The sequence below is a fragment of the Triticum dicoccoides genome, chromosome 6B, assembly GCF_002162155.2.
Source record: "Triticum dicoccoides isolate Atlit2015 ecotype Zavitan chromosome 6B, WEW_v2.0, whole genome shotgun sequence".
Classification (NCBI taxonomy): domain Eukaryota; kingdom Viridiplantae; phylum Streptophyta; class Magnoliopsida; order Poales; family Poaceae; genus Triticum; species Triticum dicoccoides.
In genome coordinates, this window is record NC_041391.1 from 666,152,943 (window position 1) to 666,172,551 (window position 19,609).

General features: G+C 43.7%; 2 protein-coding genes across 2 annotated transcripts; both read right to left on the reverse strand.

The window, feature by feature from the left end:
- Positions 1 to 7,624: 7,624 nt before the first annotated feature.
- Positions 7,625 to 11,213, reverse strand: LOC119323363 (leucine aminopeptidase 2, chloroplastic). Its single transcript, XM_037597002.1, has 10 exons — positions 11,024 to 11,213; positions 10,154 to 10,571; positions 9,859 to 10,053; positions 9,548 to 9,773; positions 9,277 to 9,403; positions 9,096 to 9,191; positions 8,904 to 8,981; positions 8,432 to 8,492; positions 8,146 to 8,333; positions 7,625 to 7,997 (listed from the first exon to the last, which is right to left on the reverse strand). The coding sequence occupies exons 1-10, from the start codon at positions 11,099 to 11,101 to the stop codon at positions 7,863 to 7,865; spliced, it is 1,602 nt and encodes a 533-aa protein (XP_037452899.1). The 5' UTR covers positions 11,102 to 11,213; the 3' UTR covers positions 7,625 to 7,862.
- A 1,045-nt stretch (positions 11,214 to 12,258) lies between these two features.
- LOC119323365 (formin-like protein 7) lies at positions 12,259 to 19,603 on the reverse strand. The gene is made up of 14 exons (XM_037597003.1): positions 19,133 to 19,603; positions 18,920 to 19,040; positions 18,758 to 18,829; positions 18,387 to 18,485; positions 18,226 to 18,267; positions 16,026 to 16,106; positions 15,876 to 15,926; positions 15,707 to 15,788; positions 15,055 to 15,149; positions 14,160 to 14,231; positions 13,970 to 14,086; positions 13,711 to 13,779; positions 13,559 to 13,625; positions 12,259 to 12,911 (listed from the first exon to the last, which is right to left on the reverse strand). Exons 1-14 carry the CDS (start codon positions 19,585 to 19,587, stop codon positions 12,736 to 12,738), a joined length of 1,599 nt encoding a protein of 532 aa, XP_037452900.1. The 5' UTR covers positions 19,588 to 19,603; the 3' UTR covers positions 12,259 to 12,735.
- Between the last annotated feature and the right edge of the window lie 6 nt (positions 19,604 to 19,609).

Here is a 19,609-nt window from a genome sequence, read left to right on the forward strand (position 1 = left end):
ATTGTTTCTAGAAACGGGTCCTCTCTCGAGGAAAAGTTTCTCTCAAAAGAATTGAGTGGGAGGATGGTGGAGACTTGATGAGGTTATTGAACCGTCACTTCAACTAGTATGTAGCAGGGCACAGGAAGTTGTTCCTGTGGCGCCTACACAAATTGAAGTAGAAACTTATGATAGTGATCATGAAGTTTCGGATCAAGTCACTACCGTACCTCGTAGGGTGACAAGGATGCGTACTACTTCAAAGTGGTACGCAATCCTGTCTTAGAGGTCGTGTTGCTAGACAACAATGAACCTACGAGCTATGGAGAAGCGATGGTGGGCCTGAATTTCGACAAATGGTTAGAAGCCATGAAATCCGAGATAGGATCCATGTATCAGAACAAAGCATGGACTTTGGTGGACTTGCCCGATGATCGGCAAGCCACTGAGATAAATGGATCTTTAAGAAGAAGACGAACATGGACGGTAATGTCACCGTCTATGAAGCTCGACTTGTGGCGAGGAGTTTTTCACAAGTTCAAGGAGTTGACTACGATGAGATTTTCTCATCCGTAATGATGCTTAAGTCCGTCGGAATCCTGTTAGCATTAGCTGCATTTATGAAATCTGGCAGATGGATGTCAAAACGAGTTTCCTTACCAGATTTTGTAAGGAAAGGATGTATGTGATACAATCAAAAAGGTTTTGTCGATCCTAAGGATGCTAAAAGGTATGCTAGCTCCAGCGATCCTTCCATGGCCTGCAGTAAGCATCTCGGAGTTGTAATATGCACTTTGATAAGATGATCAAAGATTTTGGGTTTATACAAAAGTTTATGAGAAACTTGTATTTCCAAAGAAGTGAGTGGGAGCGCTATATAATTTCTGATGAGTATATGTTGTTGACATATTGTTGATCAGAAATGATGTAGAATTTCTGGAAAGCATATGGGGTTATTGGAAAAGTGTTTTTCAAGGGAAAACCTGCATTAAGCTACTTGAACATTGAGCATCAAGATCTATGAGGATAGATCAAAACCGCTTAATGATACTTTCAAATGAGCATATACCTTGACATGATCTTGAAGGTGTTCAAGATGGATCAGTCAAAGAAGGAGTTCTTGCCTGAGTTGTAAGGTATGAAGTTAAGAGTTAAAGCTCGACCACGGCAGAAGAGAGACAAAGGACGAAGGCCGTCCCCTATGCTTCAGACGTAGGCTCTATAGTATGCTATGCTGTGTACCGCACCGGAAGTGTGCCTTGCCATGAGTCAGTCAAGGGGTACAAGAATGATCCAGGAACGGATCATTGAACAACGGTCAAAATTATCCTTAGAGGAATAAGGAAATGTTTCTCGATTATGGAGGTGATAAAGAGTTCGGCGTAAAAGGTTACGTCGATGCAAGCTTTAACACCTATCCGAATGACTCTGAGTAGCAAACCGGATACGTATAGTGGAGCAACCATTTGGAATAGCTTCAAGTGGAGCGTGGAAACAGCATTTACAATATGACATAGAGAATTGCAAAGTACATACGGATCTGAATGTTGCAGAAACGTTGACTAAAACCTCTCTCACAAGCAAAACATGATCAAACCCCAGAACACATTGAGACTTAATCACATGGTGATGTGAACTAGTTTAGACACTAGTAAACTCTTTGAATGTTGGTCACATGGCGATGTGACCTGTTAGTGTTAATCACATGGCGATGTGAACTAGATTATTGACTCTAGTGCAAGTGGGAGACTGTTGGAAATATTCCCTAGAGGCAATAATAAATTAGTTATTATTATATTTCCTTGTTCATGATAATCGTTTATTATCCATGCTATAATTGTATTGATAGGAAACTCAGATACATGTGTGGGTACATAGACAACACCATGTCCCTAGTAAGCCTCTAGTTGATTAGCTCGTTGATCAATAGATGGTTACGGTTTCCTAACCATGGACATTGGATGTCGTTGATAACGGGATCACATCATTAGGAGAATGATGTGATGGACAAGACCCAATCCTAAGCCTAGCACAAAGATCGTAGTTCGTATGCTAAAGCTTTTCTAATGTCAAGTATCATTTCCTTAGACCATGAGATTGTGCAACTCCCGGATACCGTAAGAATTCTTTGGGTGTACCAAACGTCACAACGTAACTGGGTGGCTATAAAGGTGCACTACAGGTATCTCCGAAAGTGTCTGTTGGGTTGGCGCGAATCGAGACTGGGATTTGTCACTCCGGTTAATGGAGAGGTATCTCTGGGCCCACTCGGTAGGACATCATCATAATGTGCACAATGTGACCAAGGAGTTGATCACGGGGTGATGTGTTACGGGAACGAGTAAAGAGACTTGCCGGTAACGAGATTGAACAAGGTATCGGCATACCGACGATCGAATCTCGGGCAAGTACAATACCGCTAGACAAAGGGAATTGTATACGGGATCGATTGAGTCCTTGACATCGTGGTTCATCCGATGGGATCATCGTGGAACATGTGGGAGCCAACATGGGTATCTAGATCCCGTTGTTGGTTATTGACCGGAGAACGTCTCGGTCATATCTGCATGGTTCCCGAACCCGTAGGGTCTACACACTTAAGGTTTGATGACGCTAGGGTTATAAAGGAAGTTTGTATGTGGTTACCCAATGTTGTTCGGAGTCCCGGATGAGATCCCAGACGTCACGAGGAGTTCCGGAATGGTCCGGAGGTAAAGATTTACATATGGGAAGTCCTGTTTTGGTCACCGGAAAAGTTTCGGGTTTTATCGGTAACGTACCGGGACCACCGGGAGGGTCCCGGGGGTCCACCAAGTGGGGCCACCGGCCCCGGAGGGCTGCATGGGCCAAGTGTGGGAGGGGACCAGCCCCAGGTGGGCTGGTGCGCCCCCCCCCACAAGGGCCCAAGGCGCCTAGGGTTTGGGGAGGGGGCGCCCCACCTTGCTTGGGGGGCAAGTTTCCCCCTCTCCACCCCTTGGCCGCCCCCCTAGATGGGATCTAGGGCTGGCCGCCGCCCCCTAGGGGTGGAAACCTAGGTGGGGGCGCAGCCCCCTCTCCCCCTATACATAGTGGAGGCATAGGAGCAGCCCAACACATGAGTTTCTTCTCCTGTTGGCGCGGCCCTACCTCTCTTTCTCCTCATATCTCGCGGTGCTTGGCGAAGCCCTGCTGGACTACCACGCTCCTCCATCACCACCACGCCGTTGTGCTGCTGCTGGATGGAGTCTTCCTCAACCTCTCCCTCTCACCTTGCTAGATCAAGGCATGGGAGACGTCACCGGGCTGTATGTGTGTTGAACGCGGAGGTGCTGTCCGTTCGGCACTAGGATCTCCGGTGATTTGGATCACGACGAGTACGACTCCTTCAACCCCGTTCTCTTGAACGCTTCCGCTTAGCGATCTACAAGGGTATGTAGATGCACTCTCCTTCCCCTCGTTGCTGGTTTCTCCATAGATAGATCTTGGTGACACGTAGGAAAATTTTGAATTTCTGCTACGTTCCCCAACACATATGTGTCGTGATTGCATATGTGCACGACGTCCTTGTATCCATAAACCATTATCCAACTACTTCTATAGCTAATACTCCACTCGAGACCGCTATCCAACATGTATCTCTAAGTATTAAGTAAAAAACAAAGCAGTGCATTAATCAAAGTGACATAATGTCATTAGTATATTATTTTTACATCCAATGCATAACCAAGACAACCAATCAACTACCTTTTTATCATTAGTGGCAATAACACAATACAAACATTTTCCCTTATCTATCACTTGGATAGATATCTTGCAAGATTAAACCCAACTAACATACACAACTCCCGTTTGTAGATCATCACTCTAAATATGGTCAGTGAAATACAAATAGATTGGAGAACATATATGCATATAAATCATACAACAAAGAAACTCAAAAGAATCCAAAATAAATTCATAGATAATCTTATCATAAACTGATAATTCATCATCCCATAACAATCACACCGACAATTACATCAGATGGATCAAAATCATGTAGGGTGGCTGACGTGATATTTGTATTGAGAAGTAAGGAATAGAGGCCGCCATCTTGCGATTGTCATGGACCCATAGTCCAAGGAGGACTACTCACACATGGACATGGTGACCGAAATGTTGATGTACATAGCTCCATCAATGAAACCCAAAGGACACCAAAATAAGGCATTCAGATTGGATCGCCCGTTGAACGCATGGTGGCGGCAACGGAAAAAAATCCTCGATAAGAAATGGGTTTTGGGCAAATATAAAGGTGTCCGAACCAAGAGGCGTTGCTGAGGTGTCCTCATGATCCCACCCATGTGGTACAGGCTTGGGCTACATGGGGCCCTCAGGGCGCCCTCCACTGGCTCATGTGCCCTCTAGGCTCTAGCTCCGTCCTGAATTGAAACTTTACGATGTATTTTTTTCCAATTTTGTTGTCTCCGGAAAATATATTTTTTGTAAATTGCAAAGCATACGAGAAATAGCAACTGATATTGGACACTAGATTAATAGTGAAGTCTAATAAATCAATACAAAATTGGGCCAAAATGATGCAATAATTGTATAAAAGTGGCATGAGTATGACAAAAATTATAAATACGTTTGAGACGTATCATTGATGTGTGCACATCAACTACATGTCCCTTTGTAGGAGAGTTATAGTAACCATTGTGTTATAATAAGTTTAGAACGGGAAGCCGGAGTGACGTAATACTGAACCTCAAATTTATGAGTTATAGCATGAGAGTACAATAGGGACCCGAAATCTTAAAGCTATGGTTAGATTTTTGTCTTCATTATTCTTCGAAGTCCCGATGTTGGCTAAGAGTATAATCATAAGTTTTTGTGAGTCGATGATTTTGCAAGCCATAAGCTGAACAACTAGGTGATAGTCATGTCGTTGAGAGCAACTTATTCTATGTAATAACGATCAATCACCAAGAATAAATATGAATAATTATGAGCTGAACAACTAGTTGATATTCATGTCGTCGAGAGCAACTTAGTCCACGTAATAAACTCAATCGGCTTATCCTTAGCATAAATAAGGATAGGGCAACTTGATGTACCCTTTTATTTTTATTATTGCAACCTTTCAACCAAACAATTGTTACGTCTTTTAGCAACTTCAGTGATTCCTGAATCCAAACTAATTTCCATGTACCAATTCATGTTGCTCCTCATTAGATTTGAGACACTTTTAGCAACTTCAGTGATACGATAGATCCCTATTCTTGTGGGATGCCTACAAATAAGGAAGGTAATAATATTGTAAATTATGATGCTAAATAAGGAAATATATCATATGCTAATTTATATTTTTAGGTGTTTTTATCATTCATACCCGACATAAGTGTCACTGTTTTTTTCTTTACTTTGGGCCGGATTAATATTTATTAATCAATTTCATGTTTCTTCTTTTCCAGGGAATTACATGTTTCATCTCATCTCAATCATATAAAAGTCTTGGTTGTATATTCATGTAAAGGCTAAAATACTGCAAAATACCATTCACGTTTAAACCTAGATCAAGATCAAAGTAAATACTCACCTAGTGTGCAAAGAATTTGTGGTATATTTATCTTAAAAAATAGGCCTAAAGATTTTTTTTTTCTAAAAAAATATCTAGGATTTGTGGTACATTCTTCGAGGTGTAAATACCAGAATTATTCGGCCACTTCTAGACATCAGCCGTAGATGGATCCAAAGTGAAGTCTTGCAGCAACCTATTTAAAATCAACAAGCAATGGTGAGCTTTTCCTAAAAAAACAGTGCACTTGAGGGAAATGGGGACGATGGAGAGACTCAGAACGATCTTGCAAGAATACGAATTGTTGCGTAGAAACTTTGTCATCCAGCACAAAGGAAAAAAGGGAAATGATTCCCTCCACCCGGCCGATTTCACAGTGTTTTATGCCACCTCCCACGGACGACACGTGGTTGTGCCCCACACATGTATTGAAACTCCATCTCCTGCTCCTCTCTCTCTCTGTGTACCTTATCCATGTCCAGATACTTTTTCTGTCCACGAGCTCCTTCCCAAGCGCATCGCCCCTAACTTGGCTCTTTTTGGCTCCCAGGCTACATCTCAACACCGCAGCACCTCCGGTACCCAGCTACTAAAATCCTCTGACCACTGACCCTGTTGCAGGCGGTCGGCCGTCGTGTGACGAACTGGCCGACGGCAGGGCGGTGCTCCTTCCATGGCGTGCTCTAACCGTCCAAGGGTATCGCCTGGTTGGTTGGGTAGGCGTTGAGAGGCCGAGCAATTGGGCGTGTTGCTGCCATGGCCGGCCGAGAGACACGCAATTGTAGATGCTTGACATGCGTCGTCGTCGTCTGCAAGAGACCAGTGATGCAGAGCTTGGTCGGGATCACAACATCGTCATTGTTGCAGAAACATCGTGGAAGTTGCGGGAATACGAGTGTGCGGGACCTTCTCCATGCCACCTCCAACCATCACTGGTCACCTCCCTATTGCAATTGCAACGACAGAGTTGCATACGGCGACGACAACAATGCTGCAACATCATCTTTCATTAAAAAATAATAATTGCAACATCATTCATATTGCGAAAGTCCTTCCGCAACATCATCTATGTTGCAAAAGTCCTTTCGCACATCATCTATGTTGCAAAAAGGTGCGGACGAGAAAGATCTACAACAGAACCTTTTGTTGCAAATGTTTCTGCAACAAGACCTTTGTTGCAAAAGAGTTCTCGTGACACAACTTCTGTTGCAAAAGTCAAGGATGACGCTCGGCCGTGAGATTGTGTCCAACCCGACGACTGCCTTATAGATCCGCCGACCGACACGTAGCAGCCCCCAAGGAAAAAAGATGAGGAAATCTTGTGCGAAGGGGCTCAACGGAACCACCTTATTTCCCAAGCATCAGGTTCAGGCCAAAAGAGCAATAGTTGAGAGTCTAGCTGCAATGTTGGAAGACCCCATGTATCTATAATCCCTCCTTTGCTACACCAACACTGTTTCTATCGCACAACAACAAAATGCTTATCGGATTTTTTTTATGATAACCTTTGACAAATGTTTTCTATGCTTCAAAATTTTCGTCATGAAATGACATTCGTGGAAGTCATGGCAAAAAAAAAATCAATACTCAAAAATGCTTTCAAAAATAGCATTATTAGAGTATTGATTTTGTTTTTTCTGCCACGACTTTCAGGAATGTTCATTCATGATAAAATTTTGCAAGCACATAGAACATTTGTCAAAGGTTACCACAAAAACAATTCAGATTTTCTTTTATTTTATTGTTTTACTACTTTGTTTGATTTTACTGTTCAGCAGGAGCATTTGAGCCCACATCCATCCTTTCCGAAATAGGGTTTTAACTCCCATCTCCAATTTTCCACATGTGGGGGCATAACCATTCCCAGCAGAATATAAACGCTTGTGCAGAGGATACTGCTAACTACCAACTGAACCAAGCACCAAAATTACTGGTCCAACAAATCTAAATCTGACTTGTACCATCTGCCAACAATCTACTCAGGTTCTTCTCAGCAGTGCTTACAAACACGAATCGCATGGCATAAGAACAAGCAATTCAAAGAGGCGACACTCCAGGCTCGCATTGCACGACACGACAGAATTCAACAACACGCACCAATCACAGGCACAACATGAAAACGATGAAACTTCATTTAATCTGACAAGGGAAGTGTTCAACGACATTCTGTTTTATTCTCCTCCATGAAACTCTTCCTTATTCTATCGGCCCACTCCATAGTCCATACGCCAGCCAAAATTAAATAAAATCCATTCATTTTCCCTGGTACAGATGATGATGAACACCACTCGGGTTGCTTCCTTCCGACGTAGAATCAGAACCAATGGAAATCAGGGGGGAAGTTCATTCAGGATGATGATGAGTTCTTGAGGACCCACTCCACCAAGGTGGACACGCCGAATCCGGTGGCGGCACGCTTCTTGTCGTTCCACACCGGCCCGGCCATGTCGATGTGCATCCACTGAACCTTCTCGTCAACAAACTGCAAGGCAAGCATATTAGAGTTCTGTCAGCTCTGCCAGAAGTACTATGCAACTCTCTTTTTCAATGCACAAATGTGGATGCTTTGGTTTATTACTTGTGAGCTCGACTGTTTTTAAGGGACTGAGAATGCCAAAGAGATGCTATACCTGTTTCAGGAACAGGGCAGCGGTGATGGAGCCGCCCTGTCGACCACCAGTGTTGACCATGTCCGCCACACCAGACTTCATCTGCTCCCAGTAGCTTTCCTCCATGGGCAATCTCCAGAACTTCTCCCCCGATAACTCAGACGCAGCGGCGACTTCCTGGGCTAGTTCATCACTTGGCGTGAAGATTCCTGAAGAGACATGTCCATTAGTATAATACTCAAATATTTCCATCTTGGAAGCACACAAAAATGAAGTTGACTGAGAGATAACATTTGTTTGAGCTTACCAGCAATGCTTGGCCCAAGTGCAACAACGCAGGCACCAGTTAGTGTTGCCAGATCAATAATCTGCATGTCACAATTACAGTAAGTCATAAGGCAACTACGTAAAAAGTTCAAAGCAAACCAATGAACATCACTTCCACTTCTCTATTCTAAATTATCTTTCAACAGATATGATAAGCATAATGGATTGTTTATGTCATGTAGTGCAATTCATGAATCTTTATACGAGCCTTTATATGGCAAGGAAAAATGGAATAAGATAAATCATGCTACTAAGTAGACCGAATAAATATAGTGTCATGTGATGCTGAACAAGGACATGAGTATTATCAGCACTACAGCTTTTTCAACATATCAGCATTACAACTACGACAACAACATCTGATTGACATTCCACTTAAAGTTTTTTACAGCAATCATCAAAGCAGCTAAATTGTACAACAGAATATGGTGTCTGAAGAAGCAATTCATTACCTTGTCAACACCTTGATTACAAGCATAGACCAAAGCATCAGCAAGCGTAAGCCTCCCTTCAGCGTCAGTGTTATTTACCTAAAGGAACATAATAATGTGCAAATGAATACAGTGTTGAATTTAAACCAGTGGGCAAACTGGACCATGAAAACGAGGATAAGCATCACATATTCTTGTACTTTAGGACGATACCTCAATCGTCTTCCCATTAGAAGCAGTCAAAATGTCACCAGGTCTCATTCCTGTGCCACTAATCATATTCTCACAGGCGGCAACAATAAAGTGAACCTGTGAGAAAGGAAATCATTAGCAAATACTACAGGAGTACACTAAAACAAAGAGGTTGCTCATGCAAGTACGGAAACTGAAGTACCTCTACTCCAGGAGGCTTGATTTGGGCCAAAGCTTTTGCTGCACCGAATACTGCTGCGGAGCCTCCCATGTCAAACTTCATCAGTTCAATACTGCAGCCTGGTCCAGTCTTAATGTTGTAGCCTCCACTGCAGACAGATTGGTGAATCGAGTGTTAAGATTTAGCAGTCATCAATTATTAATATCACTGCATTCTACCAGCATGACAGATTGAAGATGACAAATCCACCCAGTACTGCAATAATTCATAAAATATGCTTAGTGGTACAAACCTGTCAAAAGTTAGACCCTTCCCAACAATAGCCAGCTTTCTCTTGACATTGCCACCGACGGGTTTGTAGCACAAGTGGATGAAGTGAGGAGGGTTTGCAGAAGCTGCAGCAACTCCCAAGTAGGAGCCCATCTTTAGCTCCTGGCATTTCTCTACATCTAATATTGTGGCAGTGAATACATCACTGTATTCAGAAGCAATCTTTGATGCCTCCTCCGCAAGCACAGCTGAAAGGAAGGCATGTCAGGATTGTAATGATAAACCATCATAACAATATCTATGAACTCTGTGATTGACAATAGAGTTACTGACCAGGGGTAAGAACATTTGCAGGTGCGTTGACAAGCTCTTTCCCGAAAATCACGCCTGAGGAAAGATCGTTCACATACTTAAGTTTCTGGTCCAGCTCTGAACCAGAACCCAGTCCAATAAGATCTACTTGTTTAAGATGCACCTTCTTTGACTCAGCCTTGAATCTGCTGTCATCATGCAAGCCAAGCACGGTTCCTGGAATTCAAATAGATAGAGACCATCCAGCGTCAAGTCAAAACCTTTGATAACTATCGTAATGAAAGAAAAGAAAATATGAACAAGAGCATTGCAGTACCAGACGCGATTGCTGCGGCAGCGTTGAGCTTGAACCCTTCCTGGATCCCAGCGGGGGAGGCAAGAACAACAGCAACGCTGCTAGCCTGAGCAGACTTGGCAACCGATGCAACAGATTCACCGATACCCCGGCAAGCCGCGGCGGTGGATGGGGCGCTCTGGCCAAGACCAACAAGAGCCACCCTCTTGAAGCCCTGCCCGGAGAGGCGGAGAACCACCGACTGCCCGGCCTTCCCAGTGAAATCCTCCTCGGCCGAAGCCTCCAAGAGCAGACCGCCAAGCTGGGCGTCGAGCTTCTTTAGCACGGCATTCTCGAATTTGGAGTCTGATCCTTTGGACAGATCCTTCTCCGTGACCGCGACAGCTAGGATGTCGCCCTTCCAGTCGGAGAATTCGATGTCCTTACCGGTGAAAGCAACCTGCGTGACATAGAAGGAACACAGTTGAGCTCACTTGCAGTGAAAACGGTAACTCTACATCGCCAGAGCAGATAATTAAATCTAAACGGAGACGAGATTTTCCATGGGAGAACACTAAGCTGATCCCGATCTAGCAGTTCATCAGTGCTTATTCCACTAAAAAGAGAAGCCTAGATCAATGGATTCAAAACAACTGTAAGGACTACTCCTACTGCTACTCCTGCTACAGATGTATAAGCGTCATCAGCGTCCAAGTGGTTTTCCATGGGGCACACTAACTCGATCTCGATCTAGCAGCTCGTCAGCGTTCGTACTAACTAAAGTCTAGACTAGATCAATCGACTCGCGGCAACTGAAAGGACTACTTCTACAGTCCTACTACTGAAGCAAGCGTGCGTCCTGATCCAACTCGCTCGCACGGAAAACAGTACTGCACACAGACACGCGCGCACCTGGGGGAGCTCGACGGCGTTGGCCTTGGTGAGCCCGAGCGCGGGGACAGCGGACGCCGCGGCGGAGGTGTGCCCCATCCTGGCGCGGTGCCCGAGCGGGCGGCGGAGAGCGGCGGCGGCGCCGAACGACGAAGACGACGAGGGGCGGGCGGACGGTGGCGCGCGGAGGAGGCGGCGCAGCAGGTGCGGCGCGCGGCGCAGGAGCAGGCGGGAGGCGACGGCGACGGCGGCGGAGGTGGATGCGGCGGACGCCATTGGAGTGGGGCGGGGGGCGAGGTATATATCGGCCGCGGTCGCGTTGCCAGCCGTCCGATCGGGTCGGGTCGGTCTCCGCCCCCCTCCCTTGTAGCCTGCGTCATCCGCTGGGACGGCTCCTGGAGCCCGCTACGCGCACGCCGTGGCCTGCCAGCGCAGTCGTGTGCCTGACTCTGGCCGGTGGGGACGGGGGTGGCGCGGGGCCACTAGTCGGCGAGATGTCTTGTTTTCGTGTGGGCTGTGTTGAGAGGGCGGGCAAGGTTGTTTGTCGCCGGAGGACTAGCGGTAGGATGGATAGCGTGGAGGTCGAGGAGTCTGGAATGGATGGAGCGTCTTTTCATTGGCTCCCTTCTTTTTCTTTTTGTTTTACGGGAAAGAGCGATCGATCCGTGGACCACGAGATCCAAAGTGTTTGTTTTCGCCTACGTACAAGATTATTTTTAGACCTGGCGTGAGTGAGAGTACCGTGTGACTTGCGCTCTCTCCGTTTAAAAAAATACTATATATGAGCGCATTTTAAAAAAACAGATTGCATAATAATCACTTCAACCAATAATGTACTAGTGCATACACATATTTATGAAAGTCAATCTTTGCAAATTTGACCAGGTTTAGAGAGGAAATTATATGTATCCACGGAGTACCAAACATACACATCATGAAAATATGCTTCATGATGTGTCCGATGGTATGCATTTGGTATTCTTGATGTAGATGTTTTTTTTCGATGGCCTTGGCCAAAGTTTGCAAAGATTTGATATACTATGAAAGAGCTGAGAGGGGTTGTTTAAACTTCACTGCATAACATGATGCTCGTACCAAAGAAAGTGTGGATCACGGACGAAGGAACGGAATTAGTCCTACTAGGCTGGTTCGACAGATCCAGGGAGATTTCATCCAAGTTGCAGAGGGGATGTAATATAATAATCATGTAAATATGGACTGTTTCTGACTGCTTACTTTAAATAACAATGTTCATCACATCATGAAATAATCATGTAAATATGGACTGTTTCTGACTGCTTAGTTTAGTACCAACAATGTTACATCACATCGTACAACAGCGACACATGGGAAATGTACATAGTTTTACACGTATGGAAGGAACCATTTACAAAATTTGTCTGTCGGCATGGGGAGAACCCCCCAAAATATACAACATCTGTATGTACTACCAACTTCTTTCCCTATGGACAGTGAGCAGCAGTACAAAACTGTATGAGCTTTACTTCCCTATGGACAGTGAGCAGCAGTGCACTACACGGCTATGTGCTAAACGCGTCGCTATATCAACAGAGTCTACCTATCAATATCACATTGCCACATTGGTATGCACTATTGCCTGTGACTTTTTTTTTCCTTTTCTTGACCTTTTTACACGGAGCTTTGTCTTCCTGGCCTCCACTTTCATGGTAAGAAATTAGTGGGAATCAGTCATGTCTAGCTTCGACGACGGGTCATCGGTTGGAAACTCCCGGCTCCGGCGACCCCGCCTTCTTGTGAGCGGCGGCTGCCTTCGCCTTCTCTCTCTCGGCTTCCATCTGGGCTTTCTTCTTCTCCGCCTCCGCCTGCTTGAGATTCTCGGCATGCGCCCGCTCGAAAGTTTTCACAAAGCTCAGCAGAGTAGAGACAACTGTCCACAAAGAAAGGGGGAAACCATGCTGCTGTGAATAATTCGACCAGTATTGTATTGGTCTGAAGATTTGGTGGATATGATAATTCTATACTACTACAGTTTTTATCTTTTTGCCATGAAAGGGGGAAACAGCATAAGCTGTTAGGGACATTTAATGTCGACCAGTGTTGGTCCAATGATTTGGTTGATGCAATTATTACAGTTTCAGCCACAAGTGGTTCCTAAGGCTCGACCAGACTGAGGACTGCAGGAACTCATGATGACTTCCTGTCAATCCAGACTTTTACAAGTGTAAATGAGTTGGTGAGATTCACACAACCAGGGAAGGGTGATTAATACTCCCTCCGGTGCATAATTATTGTTGTGGTTTTAGTTCAAATTTGAAACTAAAACCACGACAATAATTATGGAACTGAGGGATTCAAACTGCGACAAGTAATAAATTGTTTGGGAATAAAGTGCGCCTTAGTTGAAACATGATGAGTGCAATGGGAATAACTTTTGAAGCCCATGCCCCATGGAACTTTTTCTCACATGTCTTGCATATAAAATGAACAGTTCTTATCTTCCTTTTGTTCGGACCCATTACGATATGCTTTGTATATTTGCAGGATAAACAGGCCGTTCAGCTCGAAAGAAAATACCTTGCTCAAACGGACACCGCACAGGATCTTCACCAAAATAATGTGCTAGAGAGTCCGCACTTTTCCCCTAAAAGCAAAATAAATAAAATTTAGCACGAAACACAGCATGATGCATGGAGCAAGATATTGGCAGCTTGCCAGTCCAGGCATACCGCTGTACTGTAAAGCGAAGCTAATGACCTCCCTTCAGCTTGGGCATCAGCCAGAAATTCCTTCAGTTTCTGAAACAAAAACTCTTGTTGAGTAGTGCAATTGATATGCTAATTAATGGTAGTTAACTGAATGGCTAGTTGGTGCCGTAGTTAGTAAGGTTGTCTCCATGCTTTTCCTAAACGCGTTATTATACGATTAGCGAACGATGAACAAATATATTTAAAGTCCAGCCTATGTAGAAATGAATGGCGCACTGACCTTGTAAAACGTCTCAGACACTGGACCATCTTTTTCAGATGTTGCCAGTTCCTGCTCGACCTTTTCCAGTCCCTTAGTTATCGCTTGCATTTCCTCCGCCAAGTCTTTCAATTGGATCTGTTTGTCCACGATGTGGTAAGTAAGAAGACATAAATTACTAGAATGGATCTAGCATTAAGATATGAGCTACCTTTGTGGCGGGTTCTAAATGCGCAAGATCCTTAACAAAATCAAGAACTTCAGGAAGCTTGCCTGCAAGAACCTGTGGAAGCAACAAATCTCGATGAAAGTTCATTGATAAAGTGCACATTCTCAGAGGCTGGCACAACGGTATCAGTTTCATGATAAGAACTTCACATGGACATACTGAAAGCAAGGCAATCTGTCCACACTTTTTTTTGAAGAACCAGATGTACTTTTTTTTTGTCGAAGAAGCAAAAGCCCAAGAAAGACCATGGTTACAACCAAAAGAAAACAAAAACACCACCCCACGCCATCGAACATGGATTGATGTCTCTCTTTTATTGGAAGGGGCCCACAATAGGTGGAACACCTTATAGGGCCAGAGCTGTCCAGCCCACTAATCAGTGCAGTTGATCAACAGATTGTCATTGCTGTAGGAGAAACAGCAGTCTTTTTCTTTTGAGAAATTACAAACAGCAGTCTTTGTCACTGCTGCAGGAGAAGCAGCAAAAGGTCCCTGAACACTGATCAACTAGAGCACACAGTCGTTGCAAATAAAGAACTGATCATCCCACTAATGAATGCAGTTGATCAAAATACTGCTTCTGAGGAAGAGACTTTAATAGTAGCTACCCTTTCTCTTCCTTAAAAAATGATCAATCACTCATAGTGCGGTTGGAATGACATCACTAAGCAGTAAGCACAACATTGGTAGACCGGATCTATAAGGGCTCAAATCTTGGGAATACAGACATGCACGTGTGCAAATTTTGTAGTACTATGCACCAATTCGCCTCCCAAACAGAAAGAGCAAATAAAAAGAAGAGACGATATCCAGAACTTTGAATCTTATGATAAGAGAACATGATCAAGGAGAAAACAGCTGCAATTAAGTACCATACCTTGCACAAATAGTGCATGAGAGTCATCTTATTGTTTCGTGCCCGTATATCAATGAGCTTAAGAAGACTATCTAATCTAAATCCAACGGCTGAACCTGAAAAGGCACACTTGTTAGAAGAAAAAACTGAAAAACAGGATCATGGATCAACAGTTCACTATTGATTTTACGAGGTTCCTTATAAACAAATTCTCAAGATTGTGCCTTTTCGGCTTTACACTATTGTTGACTATCCAGTTAACGCCAGAATACAACTTAAAGTCTTGTCTCAAATAGTAACAAAAATTTCAGTTGGACTGATTTCTGTCGAAAGATATTCCGGATTTTCTGGCTTCGTTTCCCCAAACAAGTTGAGTTTAGATAAGATGGCAGAGCAACATATACTAGCTATAGTAAAGTTGGCTATCTTATTTGGAAATCAGTATGTAGTGCAATATTGTTCCAGTTCTTAACCCCTAGCTATATTTCCACCAGTAAATGATCCAAAATTATTTTAAATGACATTTTCTTCTGGCGCGCTATGTATAATAAAATTCAAATAAGACATCGATCGACATAAAAAAACATGTGCACTACATTTATCCATCTTAGGTCGTTCATTTGGAAAATCATATGGTAAATATAACAATCTTACACTGGGTTTGCTGACTCACCCCTTGCAGTTCCTTGGTTTAATGCATTCCCCAAGGAAAGAATTGTTTGCATCACTCGCTTAAGCTTGTCAGAGTTCCTAACCTGGTCAAGCAACATCATGCATGAACAATGTATACATAACATCTCAAAGAAGAGTCAAAGGCTCCAGATAAACTGACTGCTATGTACCTCTTCAGCAACATCATTAATGGTATTCAAGTTATTTTTCACGTCTGCAACCTGAAACAACATATATATGGATTCAGCAATGGCTTAAATAGAACAGTCAGGATAGTCCATAGAGATAAGGACTTTACAAGGATGTGATGTTATTCTGACCTGTGTAAGAAACTTTATCTTAAAGGATAAGATTCTCAGTTTTGACTCCACCCTTGGCACTTTCATCATTTCCAAGAAGAACTGGAAACACAGAAGAAAGTCAACAATGAAGTTATTGCTTTAGTGTTTTCAAAATGAACAATGTCTCATTCCACAATTAGTTGATGATGGACCATCTATTTTGGAAGTATGGTGACGACATGATCCCTTATATGGACCATGATTTGGACAAAGCTGGCAATATGAAGCTAATTTTGAGTGTGTTTGGACAATTATCGGGTTTGAAGATAAATTTCCATAAGAGCGAACCTTTTACTGTTTCGGGAAGGCTAAGGAGAATGAGCTTACGCGCAGCTTTTCGGCTGTGGTTTGGGCTCATTCCCTTTAAGTACCTTGGCATTCCCATCCATTCATCACAAACTTCGTAACCAAGATTGGAAAGTTACCGCAGACCACCCTGAAAAGTGCCTCAGTGGTTGGCAGTCTAAAAACTTATCCTATGGCGGCCACCTAGTCCTTATTAAATCCGTGCTATGTAGTCTACCGGTCTTTATGATGTCCTTATTAGAGATCCTGAAAGGGGTCCGGAAGAGACTTGACTTTTATCAGTCTCACCTTTTCTGGCAATTGGATCAGCACAGGAGAAAATACCAATTGGTGAGGTGAGGAATTTTATGTACCCAGAAGGACCAAAGTGTTCTCAGTATTCAAGATTTAGATACTAAAAATAGCAGAGGACGGGGTTTGGCATCCACTTTTGGAGTTAATAATAACTGGGGAAAAAATACTTTCATTGGTGAAAGCCAAACCAATGGACTCCCACTTCCAGAAGGGTCTCATGAGGGTTAAAGAAGCCTTTCTTCAATTTGGCTCATAATCAGTGAGAATATGAGAAGATAAATGGCTAGGGGATACTTCCTTTTCTACTACGTACCCCCCAGTTATTCAACATTGTGCGGCATAAGGATGCCACAGTTGCCTCTGTTCTTGGGGCGGCAAACCCACTCATGGACTTCCGTCGGGCGCTCATTGGTCAGCATTTTGGTTGATCAGAATGTCCTTGTCCTGAAGGTGGCAGAGGTGCAACTATCTCAAGAACAGGACTCATTAGGTGGGATTTGCATACCACTGGAGTTTTTTCGGTGCACTCCATGTATTCGGCTTCAACAGATATGTGTGTATGTTTCAGGTCGAAGAACGGTTATGGCGACTCAGATTACCACTTAAAATCAAGGTGTACCTCTCGTTTCTATGCCAGGAAATTATCCTCGCAAAAGGCAATTTGATTAAACGGAATGGCAGGGGACACGTGATCCACTTTTTGCTTTCAGCAGGAAACCAACCAACATCTATGTTTTGATTGTGGGTTAGCACTTAGCACGCATAGCATGATGTGCTGTCAATTTAGCATTCAATATTAAACCACCCCTCAGTATTTCACGTGTTTTTGGGTCGGGGCTGCAGTGGTTTTTTGGTCCATTTGGCTATGTAGAAATGGTGTTGTGTTTGACAAAAAAAAGGTCAACCTAGTATGCAGGTGTTTCTCCCATGTACCAGCCGGCTGCGGTCTTGGGGGTAGTTACAGAAGGTGCGGCACAAAGACCTGATGGAACTTGGCGCAAAGAAGCTTGAGTGATTTACCAGGGAGTTTATGTCCCGGTTTGGATGGCCTGTCAGTGATAGGCTTCTTGGTCTCTACTGAGGATATGGTTATGTGTGACATGTCACACTTCTTTGTTAGGCCTGTGATGGTGTTATCTGTGGTCTATCTCACATTTTGATTAGGCTACCTGTTGGTGAGTTGTAATAAGTGGTGCAGTAACTGAGGCTTTATGCATCTACGATGCAGAGGCCGGGGGTAATAAAGCTTTCATTTTCGAAAAAAAAAATAATGTTGAAACTAGGCCTGTTAGTACATTAGCTATATTTGGCAACGGCAAAGATATTGCGGAAATGACTGTTTCAGCATGCAATTTCCCAAGAAACAGCCAGCAGGAGATATGCATCTTAATTTTTCACAATGCATAGTGCAACCTGGCATATCACCTAAATGTGAAACAGCTAGGCTCTATGACCTACCTCCCACTAAGATCATGCAGATTTCCCCTGAAGTGAACTATTCAGTTCGGTTTTTAAATGCTTACCAAACAGAATTCATCATCAAAGGAAATAAAATAAAATAGCACAGCAAAACACTGACCTGCTCACATTTTCCTAGATTATCTAAGCTGCCTGTATAACCCTGAAAAGGTGGGAGGAAAGCTCAGTCACTATAGAGAACCGATGGAAAGAAATTCCGACAACATGAATAATGAGTGCCTAGTGACATTTCCAACAGAAATACAGTCAGTAGAGCTGTACTTTGAGCAGTTCCATTTCTTCCTTAGTTGGGCAGAACTTTATCAGATAATCTACTTGATCACCATCGACGATGGAATCATCAAGGGTAAGCACTGAAGCCTGGAAAAAAAATCTGATCAGCATAACCATTACATCTTAAATTGTCAAACACCGACAGTAAGACTTTATCTCCAGTAAAATTTATGGCTATACGTTTTAAGATGTGACAATACACCCCTAACCAGATTTGTCAAATGACTTGTAAGTTATTCTGTTCTTTCAGCGAGACCATCAACAATGCCAACATTCTTCTACTTGTCAAGAACTCCTGATAACTCTCACAAAGTTTCTATGTTGAGACAACATCTTCAATTAAACATGAAGTTAGTTACCATCAAATCAGGCAATGGCATCTTAATGTTCCGCAGCATAATTTCACAATTCTTTGAACGCTGGAGGTCAATCTGCAGAAGAAAAGTGCAACATTATTTATTCAATATTCGAGTTTTCATGTCATTGTTTAGTAGTGAAGAGTTGCTTGGGGATATAAGTACCAAGTGAACTTTTTCTTGTTTTGATGCAACAGGAGGACGTTGGCGTGTCCGTTTTGCATCCGTACTTGGCATGGATACTGAGAAAAGACTTTCAAGCTCAGACAGATCAATCTCCGGAGTCCTGTTAAACATATGTGTGGACTAACATATCAAAGTGCCCGGCCCATTGCTATTTTAACTAACAAAGAATGTCGCAACAAAATATTTTGATACCTAGATGCTTCATCAGCCTTCTGTGTATCTGCCCATAAGCTTCCCTGTGTTGCTCTTGACACTTTTACCCAGTGTAATGGCTTCAGAGGTGTCCTCTTGGATGGCTGGTTGGCACGCAAACCTCTAGGGCTTTTTGACCGGACTGCGCTGCGGCCCTTTGCACCAAATGATAATGTAGGAGGCGGGGGAGGGGCAGCACTGACAACGGCTCCTTTGCTTGGCAAAGAGTTTGAGGAATTCTTAGGAGGTGGGCCTGGTGGAGGTGGCGGTGGTCGGGTTACTGATGGTTTTTGTGAAGCATTGCCGGCCCCAGCTAACTTCGGAGGAGGCAATGGGGGTACAGGTGGTGCTGACCCACGAGATGACATGGTATGCAATGGCGGGGGAGGTGGGGGAGGATGAGGGGCAGCATCGAATAACGGGGGTGCAGGTGGCGCCGATACATGAGATGCCATGGTATGCAATCGTGGGGGAGGT

Excerpts from the sequence above, each read along its gene's own strand:
- LOC119323363 (XM_037597002.1), bottom strand. The coding sequence starts at position 11,101 with ATGGGGCACACCTCCGCCGCGGCGTCCGCTGTCCCCGCGCTCGGGCTC. Across the intron at positions 9,774-9,858 it reads TGCAAATGTTCTTACCCCTG|CTGTGCTTGCGGAGGAGGCA; the intron begins GTCAGTAACTCT and ends CCTTCCTTTCAG. Across the intron at positions 9,404-9,547 it reads AAGGGTCTAACTTTTGACAG|TGGAGGCTACAACATTAAGA; the intron begins GTTTGTACCACT and ends ATCTGTCTGCAG.
- LOC119323365 (XM_037597003.1), bottom strand. The coding sequence starts at position 19,587 with ATGGCATCTCATGTATCGGCGCCACCTGCACCCCCGTTATTCGATGCT. Across the intron at positions 19,041-19,132 it reads AAGGCTGATGAAGCATCTAG|GACTCCGGAGATTGATCTGT; the intron begins GTATCAAAATAT and ends TATGTTTAACAG. Across the intron at positions 18,830-18,919 it reads AACAAGAAAAAGTTCACTTG|ATTGACCTCCAGCGTTCAAA; the intron begins GTACTTATATCC and ends TTTCTTCTGCAG.